Genomic DNA, 15,429 nt, shown 5'->3' with positions numbered 1-15,429 from the left:
TTAGTACTTGGATGGGAGAAGATTCCTTATAAAGAAGATGAAATTGTAGCTAATCTTGTAAGAATGTTTTCCAGCAAGTATGGTATTACAACTCAAGGGAAGAGCTCTAACTTTGTCTCTAAGTCATAAGACTCATTCATGCCATTCAATAAATCTTTATTGAGAGCTTGCTTACTATGTAGCAGGCACTGTGTCAGGCATCAGAAATGCAAGATAAATAAAACATTTTTTCACAGTGAGGAACAACACTGATGAATAATGTGGCTAAAAAACGGATTATAATAAGTTTAAGAATAAATGAAAAAGAAATATATAGAGAATGCATACTTAAGATTTCAGTAACATGGGGCTAGTGTCATGGAATAGTACATTAAATCTCCACCTGCAGTACTAGCATCCGCATAGGCCTCTGTGTGCCTGGGAAAGTAACAGAAGATGGCCTAGGTCCCTGGACTCCTGCACCCATGTGGAAGACTCAGAAGAAGCTCCTAGCTCCTGGCTCCTGGCTTCAGACCATTCCAGCTCTGACCAGTGTAGTTATTTGGGGAGTGAATCAGTGGGCAGAAGATCGTTATCTCATCTCTTCTCTAAATATGTCTTTAAAAAAAGATGTATTTACTTTTATTGGAAGGCAGATTTTACAGGGAGCTGGATGGGAAGTGGAGCAGCTGGGACATGAACTGGCGCCCATATATATTATATATAGGATGCTGGTGCTTGGCAATGGGAGATTAGCCAGTAGAGCCATTGCTCTGGCCCCCTAAATGTGCCTTTCAAATGCAAATATAGTGTTTAAAATTTTTTCAATAATATGTGAAAAGAATAAATTAGCATTATATTTTAGGAAAGAGGAGGAGAATTTTTCAAGGTATATGAAATTTAAGTTGTGGGCTGGAATGAAAAAGAAGAGAAGGAGAGATGGGAGGAGTGAGGCTCATGGGAAACTGGGAGGTTACAAAGATAAAACAGAACAAATCATGGAGTTTTTTTTTTTTTTTTAAGATTTATTCATTTTTATTGGAAAGCCGGATATACAGAGAGGAGGAGAGACAGAGAGTAAGATCTTCCGTGCGATGATTCACTCCCCAAGTGAGCTGCAATGGCCGGTGCGCGCAAATCCGAAGCCGGGAACCAGGAACTTCTTTCAGGTCTCCCACATGAGTGCAGGGTCCCAATGCTTTGGGCCATCCTCCACTGCTTTCCCAGGCCATAAGCAGGGAGCTAGATGGGAAGAGGAGCAGCTGGGATTAGAACTGGCACCCATATGGGATCCCGGGGCGTTCAAGGTGAGGACTTTAGCCGCTAGGCCACGCCGCCGGGCCCTAAATAAATCTTTTTTAAAAAAGATTTATTTATTTGTATTGGAAAGTCAGATATACAGAGAGGACAGAGAGAAAGATCTTCCGTTCACTGCTCAGGTGGCCGCTTGGCCAGAGCTGAGCTGATCCGAAGCCAGGTCCAGGAACTTCTTCCAAGTTTCCCATATGGGTGCAGAGTCCCAAGGCTTTGGGCCATCCTTTACTGCTTTCCAAGGCCACAAACAGGGAGCTGGAAGGGAAATGAAGCAGTGAGAATATGAACTGGTGCCATATGGGATTCTGGCACATGCAAGGCCAGAACTTTAGCCACTATGTTACCATCCCAAGCCCCAGATCATGGAGTTTTAAAGGCAGAAGGAAGGGGGCTGCTGTGGTTAAGAGTCCTCAAATTCCAGCTCCCTGCTAGTGTGCCTGGGAAAGTAGGAGAATATGACACAAGTGCTTACTCCTCTGCTACCCATGTGGGAAACCAAGATAGAGTTTCCAGGCTTCTGTCTTCTGCCAGACCCCAGCCCTGGCTATTGGGGCTATTTGAGGAATAAACCAGTGAGTAGAAGATCTGTCTTTCTGACTTTCCCAAACTATCCACCCCTACTCTGATTTTAAAATAAATAAATCTTTATTTTTTTAATGTGGAGTAAAGGGATTTTGATGATAATCTATAGCTAGAAGGGAGCCACTGAAGGTTATGAAGAAGGAAATGAGGCATTTTGTGTTTTGAAAAAGTAACTCTTATAGCTATGTAAAGAATGGCATAATTTGGGATTATTAAAAATAATGAAAAGTGGGCCTGGCGGCGTGGCCTAGCGGCTAAAGTCCTCGCCTTGAAACCCCCGGGATCCTATATGGGCACCGGTTCTAATCCCGGCAGCTCCACTTCCCATCCAGCTCCCTGCTTGTGGCCTGGGAAAGCAGTTGAGGACGGCCCAATGCATTGGGACCCTGCACCCGTGTGGAGACCTGGAAGAGGTTCCAGATTCCCGGCTTCGGATCGGCGCGCATCGGCCCGTTGCGGCTCACTTGGGGAGTGAATCATCGGACGGAAGATCTTCCTCTCTGTCTTTCCTCCTCTGTGTATGTCTGGCTGTAATAAAATGAATAAATCTTTAAAAAAAATAATGAAAAGTAACAACCACTAACCATTATTTGAGCATGTACTACATACTGCTAAAAACTGCACCTGAAGTTTCCTGCTTAATCCTAACAGCTCTTTCATGTCCTCTTTTAAAAAATTATGTATTTATCATTTTTTAAAAATAATGATTACATGGTTGATCAGGTTGGGAAAGATCAAGGTTTAGGGAAAATTGGATGAATTCATTGCTTCCAAATTTGCTATTTCTTCTTGTTGTTCCTGGGGTAAGGGAAGAAACAAAGGGAAAAACCACTCATAACTTTCTACATATCTCTCAGTACTCAGAAACCACCACCTCATATCAACCCAGAGTCATGTCTACTTTTGTAGATGAGAAAATTGATATTTATAGAGATCAGGTAACTTGCTTAATGTCTTTTAGGTGGAAAAGGCTATATCCCTATGCAGTAGGGCAAAGATCAACGAGCTTTTTCTATAAAGGGCTGAATAATAAATATTTTTAGTCTTGTAAGTCATACAGTCTTTGTCATAACTATTCAGTTCTTCACTTTTAACACCAAAGCCATAGACAGTACCCTGGTAAGTTCCAATAAAGCTAACTTTATTTTACTGAAGAACACGTCATAGATAGCCAGTCTCTGCTACCTCCCGTCATAATTGGGAGAGCCTTTATGAAGGAGGAAATGTAGCTTATAATTTACTTTATTGCTCATTGCTATCGTGGGGTATTGGGAACAAAATTATTTCTAGGTAGCAATACCACTTTATTCTCTGAGAAACAGTCTTTCTATAGAGGCTGACTAGAAACAGCAATTTATGCATACATTTTAACCATGATCAATGTAATACTCCTTTATCTTTTTATTACAATTACCTTCCAATAGAATGATCCCCGGAATAAAAGTTCTGTAAGAGCAAGGACTTTGTTTTATTTGCTGTCCTATTCTGAATGTCTTGCACATAGCAGCCACCAAATGAATAATTGCTTAATAACTTAATGGCATGCCTACTCTCATGATTCCAGTAATTGGTTATTATATGAACATGTGATAGGGCTGCCTCTGCCTAATTTTTTTTGCTTGACTTATTTGAGAGTCACACTTTCATGCCTTGGTTCACTCCTCAAATACCCATTGTGGCCTAGTTTGGTATGTACCGAAGTGAGGAACTGGGAACTTAACCTAGGCTGCCACATGGGTAGCAGGGACCCAACTGCCTGCTCCCAGTGTGTGCATTAGCCGGAAGCTGGATTGGAAGCAAAGCCAGGACTTCACCCCAGGGATTTCTACATAGGGTGTAGGCATCCCAAGCGGTGGCTTAACTGCCGAGTCAGATGTTCTCCCCTGCCCAAGTAGTTTCTGATGTGGACTGGAACTCTCAGAGACTCTGCTTAGCTTACAGACAGTGTGTCCTGCTAGCCAGAAACAGCATTAAGCCTCAGCACTCTGTACTGCTTTTATTCGTTGCTTGATAGACTTTAACCTACCCCACCTTCCTTTGACTCACCCTCTTCCATATTAGGTGGGTGGTGAGTTTTATGGTGACGTGACAGATAAGTGAAGTCAAAAGTCCTACTTTTACAAAACAATCAATGGGGGATAGGGATAAGGGTTGAGGAATGGAGAGGAGAGTAGGTATTTAAAAACCAATTCCTTCCTTCTCACCTATGACCAATTTTATTTCTACATGATCTGCTTCTAAATTCTAGTTATGTTAACTTTCTTTAGAATGTTCACGATGTATAGGTCATTGTGTTGTATACTTTATAGTCATTATTTTATTCAGTTGTTCCAAGAACCGTATATGTATGGTGTTATCACTAATATGTTCACTTTACAAAGAGGGAAACACCTAGTAAAGAGTGGAAGGTGGGATTTGAACCCATGCCCTCTAATTTCAGAGCCTTCCAAGTATTCTGCTATATTTATTCCCATCTCTTCACAAGTCAAGGATAAGTTTTAAGTAGTCACTGGAGCCTGCACCTTGTTTTCAATCCTACTTAGATCCTTTTTCAATTTCTTTCCTTTCTCAAGTTACCACCAAATGTGTGGATAAGGTTACAGTAAACTAGCAGTCCAGAAACATCCCTTAAAGAAACTCTGACATTTTCACATTATTTGAAATATGAAAACAGCGTGTTCTAGCCAACCAGACATTCTTCCTATTCAGTTGGTTTTCATTCAACAATCATTTGCTGAGTTTACAGGCTGTTTGCTAGGTGCAGTTAGGTGTTGTGAATACATGAAAGAATATGGCATGGACCGTGCCTTCATGGACTTTTATGTTCCCTTCCAGTACAGACACGGCTCTGCCTTGCACCCTCATTTGCAGTCAGTTTTTCTCCCTTTATTTGCACATCCAAACTAAAACTTAGTTGGAACTTGGTGTTAATGAGACTTTCTTCTTGCCACCAACCCAAGCTACCACTATTATTGGCTTTTGATAAATATCTTCTACCACTTTATGATCATCACCAGTCATAATTACTGATTAATGGTTCTTATTTAAAATTTATTTTTACATATGAGAGAACATTACAGTTTGTAGAAAATGGAATTTCAGGGCTAATATTTGGCATAGCAATTAAAATATCTATGTCCCATGTAAGTACTAAGGTTCAAGTCCAAGCTCTGCTCCTAATTCTGGTTTTCTACTAATGTATACCCTGGGAGGTAGCAGATGATGGACGTGGCCTCAGAAAAGGAGCAAAAGATGGCCCAAGTGATTAGGCCTTTGTCACCCATGTGGAAACCTGGCAGAAGCTCCTGACTCCTGGCTTCAGTCTAGCTCTGCCCTAGCTGTTGTGGCTACTTGGGAAGTGAACAGAAGACCCCCTACAAGCTCTTCCTTCTCTGTAACTCTGACTTCAGTTTTTTTTTTTTTTGTGATGGCTGTAAAGCATTCCAACAGTCCTTTAGTAATTGATATTTAGATTGATGTACATTATTGAAATAGATAGAAATAAATATCCTTTGACTTAGTCCTTTTGGGCTGCTTGAACAGAATACTTTTTTTTTTTTTGCTTTTAGAAGATTTTTTTTGAAAGGCATATTTAGAGAGATAGACAGACAGACAGACAGACAGATATTCCTTCTCTGGGCAGAGCTGGGCCAGACTGAAGCCACGAGCTAGGAGCTTCTTCTGGGTCTCTCACATGGGTGCGGAGGCCCAAGCCCTCTGACCATCTTGTGCTTCTTTCCCAAGTGCATTAGAGTTGGTTAGAAGTAAAATAATCAGAAATTGAACTGTTGCATATATGGGATGTTGGCATTACAGGGTGAGGCTTAAATTCAGTGTACCACAATACCAGCCCTGAACATAATACTTTAAATTGGATAATTTGTAAACAATAGAAATTTGTTGTTCACAGTTTTGGAGGTTGGAAAATTCAAGATGAATTTGCTTACAAGTATCTGGTGAGGCGTTTCTGCTTTATCTATGATGCCGTGTTGCTCTGTCTCCCCATAGTAGAAGGAGAAGGCTAGTTCCCCTTGAGCTTCTGTGAGGATGTGAATTCCACCCAATTACCCAAAACCTCCACTTGTTAATACTGTCACACTGGGGCTTAAGTTCCAACATGAGAGTTTTGGGGCCTGGCACAGTAGCGTAGCGGCTAAAGTCCTCGCCCTGCCTGCACTGGGATCCCATATAGATGCTGGTTCAAATCCTGGCAGCCCCTCTTCCCATCCAGCTCCTTGTTTGTGGCATGGGAAAGCAGTTGAGGACAGCTCAAAGCCTTGGGACCCTGCACCCGCGTGGGAGTCCTGGAAGAGGCTCCTGGCTCCTGGCTTCGGATCGGCATAGTATTGGCCATTGCAGCCACCTGGGGAGTGAACCAGAAGATCTCTGTCTCTCCTCCTCTCTGTATATCTGCCTTTCCAATAATAATAAAGCTTAAACAAAAAGTTGTGCTGAAATCTCAACAGCATATATTTCCTCACTTTCTGGATAGCACTGAGTGTTAAGATGAGTCTTCTTGAAGTTTTACTCTTTTAAAAAAATTATTTGAAAGGCAGAATGACAAAGGGAGGGAGGAAGAGAGAGAGAGAGACATTGAGAGAGAAAGAGATACTGAGAAAGAAACTCCCTAAAATCTGGATTACTACTCAAATGCTGGCAATAGCGGTGCTGAATTGGGCTGAAGCTGGAAGGCTCCATTCAGATGTCCCACTTAGGTAGGGATCTAAGTGCTTGAGCCATCATCTACTTTCTGTTAAGGTGTGTATTAGCAGGAAGCTGTACAGAAGATAGAGCAGGGACTTGAACCCAGGCACTTTGATATGGGATGTAAGAGGCCCAAAATGTCATCTTAACTACTGTAGCATAATCCCTGCCCCTATCAATTTTTAAAAAAGATTTACCTATTTTTATTGGAAGGCAGATTTACAGAGAGAAGGAGATACAGAAAGATTTTCTGTTTGCTGGCTCACTGCCCAAATTGCTGCAAATGCCAGAACTGAGTCAATCTGAAGCCAGGAGACAGGAGCTACTTCTGGGACTCTCACATGGGTGCAGAGTCCCAAGGCTTTGGGCTATCCTCTACTGCTTTCCCAGGTCATATGGAGAGGACTGGATGGGAAGTGGAGCAGCCAGGACGTGAACTAGCGCCTATATGGGATGTCAGCGCTTGAAGGAGGTGGATTAGCCAATTGAGCCACTGTGCCAGACTCTGTCAATCTGAGTCTTTGTTCATTTGCTAGGTTTAGAATTGGTATCTTCGGGGCCCAGCACAATAGCCTAGTGGCTAAAGTCCTTGCCTTGAACGCACCAGGATCCCATATGGGAGCTGGTTCTAATCCTGGAAGTCCCACTTCCCATCTAGCTCTCTGCTTGTGGCCTGGGAAAGCAGTCAAGGACAGCCCAAAGACTTGGAACCCTGCACCTATGTGGGAGACCCTAAAGAAGCTCTTGGCTCCTGGCTTTGAATCGGCTCAGCTCTGGCCATTGCGGCCGCTCGGGAAGTGAACCATCGGATGGAAGATCTTCCTCTCTGTCTCTCCTCCTCTCTGTATATCTGCCTTTCCATTAAAAATAAATAAATCTTTAAAAAAATTGGTATCTTCTTATTTTGGTGTGCATTTCTTTAATTATCAGTGAATGGGACACATTTTGTATTTTTATTGCCACTTTCTGATGCTTACATGCCATTTGCTTACATCTCCACTGTTTTGTTATACATTTGGAAATATTCTTTATGTGTTAAAGAAGTGAGTTCTTTGTCATCCAGCAAATGTGTTTTTTTCCAGTTTATTGTTTGTAAATTATAGATGTTGTGATTAAGTAGCCCAACCTGCATACTTTGTAGAAAACTGAACCCAAATATGGCTAGTGATTATTCTTTTTTCTTCTTTTTTTTTTTTTTTTGTCAGTATATAGTCAGATACCAGCAGAGCTGAAACGAGAATCTGTGTCCTTTTTTCTTAGTGTGTTGTGTGTTGTTTTTCCATTGTACTATTCTGTAAGACTTAATACCCTCCCTCCCTATTCTGGATCTTGCTACAGTTGATATTTCATGTCAACCTGATATCTTTTATTATTATTATTATTATTTTAAAGATTTATTTATTTTTATTACAAAGTCAGATATACATAGAGGAGGAGAGACAGAGAGGAAGATCTTCTGTCCGATGATTCACTCCCCAAGTAACCGCAACGGCCAGTGCTGCGCCAATACAAAGCCAGGAACCAGGAACCTCTTCCAGGTCTCCCACATGGGTGCAGGGTCACAAAGCTTTGGGCCCATCCTCCACTGCTTTCCCAGGCCACAAGCAGGGAGCTGGATGGGAAGTGGAGCTGCCGGGATTAGAACCGGGCGCCCACATGGGATCCCAGTACACGCTCAAGGTGAGGACTTTAGCCACTAGTCCACGCTGCCGGGCCCAACCTGATATCTTAATTTGCATTAAGGTGACAGGCATTGTGGCACAGTGATTTCAGCTGGTGTCTGGTGTCCCCATATCTCTTGTTGGAGTACTTTGGATAAAATCCCGCGTCCGCTTCCCATCCAGCTTTCTATAAATGTGTATCCTGAGAGGCATCAAATGATGATTCAAATATTTGGATTCCTACCACCCATATAGGAGACCTAGATGGAGTTACTGACTTTTGGATTGAGCCTGGACCAGCCATGGCTGTTGCAGGCCTTTGGTGAGAGAACCAGCAGATGGAAGATTGTCTCTCTTTGCTTTTTTAATAAAAAGATAAATAAATAAATACACTTAAAAAATCAAGAGGCTCTAGATTTTCCAGGCTTACAGGAACCTGGGAGACCTCTTACGTATTGGACTATTTCTACCACTTAAGTGACTAAACTTGTTCTGTATATGGCATTTATATTCATGTTCTTTTCACTTGTTGAAAAGTTTTTTTTTTTTTTTAGGTTCATGGGTGTATGTGTACATCAAGGACAATTGCATGCACTGACAGAGGTAAGACTTCAGTGTTTATGTTCCCATCGTATTACTCATGTATATACGTAAAAGGTATGTGTGTTTATGTCTGTGTGAAAATGAAACTGTTAAGAATGCATTCTGCTGTTGCGTGGAGATAGTAGTCATATTTTTTAATGCCCTTGTATTCCCTCATGATACTTGGCAATTACTCCGAGAATACTAATGCTTGGTGTTAAATTGGTTCTTGCTCCCTGGGTAGCTCCCTCCTATGCCAAGGTTTGGTATTACTCTATTGCAAACTCTCCCATGGGAAGAATTCTCAGAACACCTGAAACTATTTCATGTTCTGATCTACAATTCCAGTCACTGTTCTGGCTTTTTGATTGGTCTTATTGTTTATTGGAATCAGTTTTAATCTCTCTCCTTGTTTCATTTCCAGCTTCTGCAAGGCAGATAAATATATGATAGTCATTATTCATTCTCTGGAAACCAGAGAACTCTTTAGAACAAAGATTTCCAAAATTCAGGTGCCGTGTTATTAGCTTCAGACTTTGCCAGAGCGCTTTGTGAAAACAGATTTCTGGAGTCTACTAGGTTTAACAGGTCCAAATAGGAACTAACTCTATCCCTGTAAGTTTCCCAGATTATACTCATGAGCAACAAGAATGTTCTAGAATGTTTTCACATTCTTCTTTGAAAAGTAAGTACCAAAGACCAAAGTGAAGAAATATAGGAAGGAAAGTTGTTTAACAGAATTTGCAAGAGCATTGGTTTCCTGCTAGTTTGCTGCTTGTTATTAAACCTTGACACCCTATGAAGGAGGGCTTCATGTGATTCACCCTGTGCTTCTTAATTCTCAGTTAGCAAAGGTACAGAATGTACAATATCTATGGTTGTGTCCTGCTTCTTCTGTGGACAGCCAAAGAAGGTGGAGTAGCGAGGAAGTTGGGTATGGTCTCTCATTTTTTTTTTTTTTGAGATGTATTTAATTGAAAGCCAAAGTAAAAGAAAGAAAGACACAACCAAATAAAAGAACCAACTTCCATCTGCCTATTCACTTCCCAAATGGATGAAATAGCTAGAACTGGACCAGGCCAAAACCAGGAACCAGGGATTCTATCTGGTTATCCTGTAAGCGTGGAAGGGACCCAGGCACCTTGACCATGATCCGCTACCTTTCCAGGAATATTCACAGGCATGCTGGATCAGCAGCAGAGCAGTCATGCCTAGAACTGGCCCTAAAATATGGGATACTGGCATCCCAAGCAGCACTTAAACCCTGGCTCAGGCCTCTGACAGCTTGATTATTTAGGATTAAATGTCCCTGTGACTCAATGTTTTTCCTTACCAGTATAGGAATAATAACAATAGCTCTCGCCCAGGGAGTGTATAGAGAAGAGGACCTGAGACCAAATTCTAGAGCATTTCTTTATTATTGTTGTTGTTGTTTATTTTAAAATATTTATTTTCATTTGTTTGAAAGGCAGAGAGATACAGAGGGAGTCTTACACTCATTGATTTACTCTCTGAATGCCTGCAATAGCTGAAGCAGGGATGGACCAAAGCTATGAGCCCAGACCTCAGTCTAGATCTCCCCCATGGATGGCAAAGACCCAAGTACTTGAGCCTGCACCTGCAGCTTCCCAGGATGTACAGGGAGTTGGATTCAGGAGTGGACCCAGAACTTGTGAGACACAAGTGTCTTAATCTATATCTTAACCACAATGCTGAAGGCTTACCATGAGTATTGTAATTTTAAAAGTCTAGGAAGAAGTGAAGACTGAGGAGGACTGAAGAAATCAAGTGAGGCTATTGGCCTGAAGTGAAAACAATTTAAAGGAGGAAGGGGGGGCCTGATGTGATAGCGTAGTAGTTAAAGTCCTCGCCTTGAACGCGCCAGGATCCCATATGGGCGCCCGGTTCTAATCCCAGCTGCTCCACTTCCCATCCAGCTCCCTGCTTGTGGCCTGGGAAAGCAGTGGAGGACGGCCCAAAACTTTGGGACCCTACACCCATGTGGGAGACCCAGAAGAAATTCCTGGTTCCCGGCTTTGTATTGGCGCAGCACTGGCCGTTGTGGTCACTGGGGGATGAATCATCGGATGGGAGATCTTCCTCTCTGTCTCTCCTCCTCTCTGGATATCTGATTTTGCAATAAAAAAAATAAAATAAATCTTTAAAAAAAAAGGAGGAAGGGGGAATTAATGGTGATAAATGTTGCTGATAAAATGTCAACTTACAGGAGTATAGTGAGGATGAATATAAAATGCTTCCTTAACATACTTCCTGACTTTAGTAATTACCTAATACATGTTAGCTATTACACCTTTTATTAATGACTAATTCTTCCTTTGAACTTTGAATCATCATATTTTCCTTTAGTACTGTGTTCTATACTGCTTTTAGTATCATTAAAAAGGTTTTTTAAACTTTTTATTGGAGTATAACAATAAAAACAAAATGAGAAGAGTACAGTTCACTAAATTTTTACTCTCATATGGATATTCCCATAACCAGCATCCAAAAAAACCCATTTTCTATACATTTCTACTCTTGAAATTGAGTCTGTAAATTCTTCAAAGGCAAAAACCCTTTCCTTCTCTCAAGACTTCTATCCATCAGAAGGTTTTAAAGTAAAGTAGTTTTTTTTTTTTTTTGGCTTCTTTTCTGAAGGGAATGTGTTATATTTTTAAAATTATTTAATATTATTTTATGATACAATTCCATAGGCTCTTACCTTACCTCTTCACAAACTCCCTCCTCACCACTGATATCCCCTCTATTATTACAATAGTATAATCTTTCATAAGCTGTCATAGTCCATGTTTTTGTTTTTAATTAAAGATTAATTTTGAGGGCCTGGCGCAATAGCCTTACAGCTAAAGTCCTTGCCTTGCACGCACCAGAATCCAATATGGGCGCCAGTTCTAATCTCAGCAGCCCTGCTTCCCATTCAGCTCCCTGCTTGTGGCCTGGGAAAGCAGTGGAAGACGGCCTAAAGCCTTGGGACCTGCACCCACGTGGCCGACCCAGAAGAAGCTCTGGGCTCCTGACTTTGGATCTGTACAGCTCTGGCCATTGTGCCTTCTTGGAGAGTGAATCAATGTATGGAAGATCTTCCTCTCTGTCTCTCCTCCTCTATATACATCTAACTTTCCAATAAAAATAAAATAAATCTTTAAAAAATATTAATTTTTGAAAGGCTGAATTACAAAGACAGACAAAGACAGAAAAGAGAGACATAACCTGCCATCTGCTGGGCTGGAGCTTCTTCCAGGTCTCCCATGTGGGTGCAAGGAAGCATCCTTCACTGCTTTCCCAGGCTTATTAGCAGGAAGCTAGATCAGAAGTAAACCAATAAGAACTCCAGCTTGGGCTTGGTGTGACAATGTAGCAGTTAAAGTCCTTGCCTTAAATGCACCGGGATCCCATGTGGGCGCTGGTTCTAATCCCAACAGAACTGCTTCCCATCCAGCTCCCTGCTTGAGCCTGGGAAAGCAGTCAAGGACAGCCTGAAGCCTTGTGACCCTGCACCCGCGTGGGAGACCTAGAGGAAGAAGAAGCTCCTAGCTTCGGATTGGCTTGATTCCAGCCATTTTGGCTGCTTTGCGAGTGAATCATCAGAAGGAAGTACTTCCTCTCTGTATATCTGTCTTTCCATTAAAAATAAATAAATCTTGGGCCTGGCGGTGTGGCCTAGTGGCTAAAGTCCTCGCCTTGAATGCCCCGGGATCCCATATGGGCGCCGGTTCTAATCCCGGCAGCTCCACTTCCCATCCAGCTCCCTGCTTGTGGCCTGGGAAAGCAGTGGAGGATGGCCCAAAGCTTTGGGACCCTGCACCCGCGTGGGAGACCCGGAAGAGGTTCCAGGTTCCCGGCTTCGGATCGACGCAGCACCAGCCGTTGCGGTTACTTGGGTAGTGAATCATCGGATGGAAGATCTTCCTCTCTGTCTCTCCTCCTCTCTGTATATCTGACTTTGTAATAAAAATAAATAAATCTTTAAAAAAAAAAGATGCTAACTTAAAAAAAAAACTCTTAAAAAAAAAGTCCAGTTGCCACGAGTATGGAATGGTGGCTTTGCAGACCATGGCTATACCCTCTATGCCTTTGTTTTTTGTTTTAGTTTTGAAAGCTATATTTTATTTGTTTAGAAGGCATAGTTACATAGAGAAAAGAGAGGGTCGGAGGGAGGAGAAAGTGAGTGATAGAGAAAGATTCTCCGTCTTCTGGTTTACTCACCAAATGGCTGCAACAGGTAGAACTGAGATCAGCTGAACCAAGAGCCTAGAATCCATCCAGCTCTTCCATAGGGGTTGCATGGGCCCAGGCACTTGGGCCATCTTCAGCTGCCCTCCCAGACAGACTTTAGCTGGGAGCTAGACTGGAAGTGGGGCAACCAGGACTTGAACTGGTACTTGCATGGGATGCCAGCTTCACAGTTAGTGACCCAACCAGCTATTCCAAAATACTAGCCCCAAACTAGTGTTTGCTAAAGTGAAACCTAGTTCAATAAAAATCACCTGGAACCCGTTAAGCTTAAGGAGTTGAATTAAAAATCTATATTGAGTGGACACACTAAGTAGGTCTTTGAGAAGACCTATTGCTGTTTTTCACTGTGTCACAAGTATTAGGGGAGTAAAAGCCTTTGATTTTAAAATGCAGAAATTTGAAAGATGCTATATATTAGTTATTGCCATATAACATGATACCACAAAAGCTCAAAAGCATGTAGTAATATATATCTATTCCTCATACATCTCCAGAGGTAGCTGAACTGACTGTAATTGGACAGTTCTGCTGGTTTTACTTATGCTTCCTCATGCAGGTCAGTTGCTAGTCTGCTGTAGGTTGAGATATATGGCAGGTAGCCTTGCTGCAGCTGTTTCTCGTCGTTCTTTTGGACCAGTTAGTTAGATTGGATCCGTCTTTTTAAAGATGATGCCGGGGGGGCCCGGCCTAGTGGCTGGAGTTCTTGCCTTGGATGCACTGGGATCCCATATGGGCGCCAGTGTGTCCTGGCTGCTACGTTTTCCTTTCAGCTCCCTGCTTGTGGCCTGGGAAAGCGATGGAGGACAGTCCAGAATTTTGGAATCTTGTGTCTGCGTGGGAGACCCGGAAGGGACTCTGGCTCCTGACTTTGGATCAGCTCAGCTCCGAGAGAGAGAGATTAATGATGCCAGGTGTTGGGTCTAGCAGTTAAGACACCCAAATACCATAGTAGATGGCCTGTGTTTGATTCTAGCTTCCTGCCAATGAAGACCCTGGGAAGCAACTGGTGATGGCTCAAGTACTTAGGGCGCTGCTGTGCATGTGGGAGCCTGAGTTGAGCATTCAGTTCCTGGCTTAAGGCGTGAATATCAAATGAGAGCTCTCTCTCTCTCTCTCATATGCAAATAATAATTTAAAAAAAGAGAGATACCAGAATAGCAAGAGTATGCTGGCTCATTTGCACAAGTGCTTTTATGGTTGTTTTCAGGTCCATATCTGGCAACTCATTGGACAAAGCAGATCACATGTCAGAGCTAGGGATGGGAGTTAGGATCTGCTCATGTTAGGGGTATACTGCAGTTACTTCCCAAAGGACATGGATTTAGTATGATGTAAGAATTTAAACCCTTGTTGGCAAGCTCCCATAGTTTATACTTTTATTTGTCCTTTGTACCCTGCTTGAGGGTTAATGTCTTCTATTTTTAACGCTATAAAAACTATTAATAAATACCCTCTATGAGCTGAGTGTTATGCTTGGTAATTTTAAAATATATAATATTTACTTATTTATATTGGAAAGGTAGATCAGTGTTACAGAGAGAAGGAGAAACAGAGAAAAAGATTCTTGATCCACTGGTTCACTCCCCAGATAGCTGCAACAGCTGGGGTTGAGCCAATTTGAAGCCACGATCCAGGAGTTTCTTCCATGTGGGTGCAGAATCCTGAGGCTTTGGACCATCCTCTACTGCTTTCCTAGGCAATAAGTAGGGAGCCAGATGGGAGGTGGAGCAGCTGGGACACAAACTGATTCTGGCACTTGCAGTGTAGCCTGCTACAGGCACCTACTGCTACTACTGTTGCACCAGGGCACCAGGCCCAGTTCTGTAAGTCTTATTTCCTACATTTTATAGATGATGAAACTAAGACTTAAAAAGATTAAGTGTATTCCTCAAAGATGGATTGGATTTGGTTCATCTGACTTCAAAGTCTTTCTATTATAATATACTTTCCTTAGTTGGCTGATTCCCCACAGTGCTAAGTAGAGAATTGCCTGTTTGTAACATAAGCATTTATAAATTTCAGTTTCATCTTTGGAAAAGTTATTCCTTGTTTTAGACTGTCTGGGTTGCAAATGACAGAAAATAGTGAAGTGACATTAAACAAAAGCAAAAGGATTTGTATAGGTAGAATCCATGCAATTTTTAAAGGATTGATTTAATTCATCAGCTACAGATGCTTTCTAGAAACCTTGTTCTTTCAATCTGTGTTTTTCCTTTTCAGTTACAGTATCTGCTTAATCCTAGAGTTGATTGTCATTTATAATCAAAAGACAGCTGCATCCAACTTACATGCTGTGTGTGGTCCATGTCCAAGATGGCTGGGGAGGTAGAATAGGGTGTAGAAGACAAAA

General features: G+C 42.0%; 1 protein-coding gene across 2 annotated transcripts in view; it reads left to right on the top strand.

Annotated features, from left to right (window-relative positions):
- TESK2 (testis associated actin remodelling kinase 2) overlaps nt 1-15,429 on the top strand; it is a 114,299-nt gene that overhangs the window by 57,321 nt on the left and 41,549 nt on the right. For both annotated transcript variants that reach the window (XM_004598935.3, XM_058680415.1), the window contains exon 4: nt 8,795-8,843. In XM_004598935.3, the coding sequence (XP_004598992.1) occupies nt 8,795-8,843 (49 nt within the window). The remainder of the gene's footprint in view (nt 1-8,794; nt 8,844-15,429) is intronic.

This window comes from Ochotona princeps, chromosome 2, assembly GCF_030435755.1.
Source record: "Ochotona princeps isolate mOchPri1 chromosome 2, mOchPri1.hap1, whole genome shotgun sequence".
Lineage (NCBI taxonomy): Eukaryota > Metazoa > Chordata > Mammalia > Lagomorpha > Ochotonidae > Ochotona > Ochotona princeps.
The sequence above is the reverse complement of the archived record's forward strand: the minus strand, read 5'-3'. Positions and strand labels throughout refer to the sequence as shown.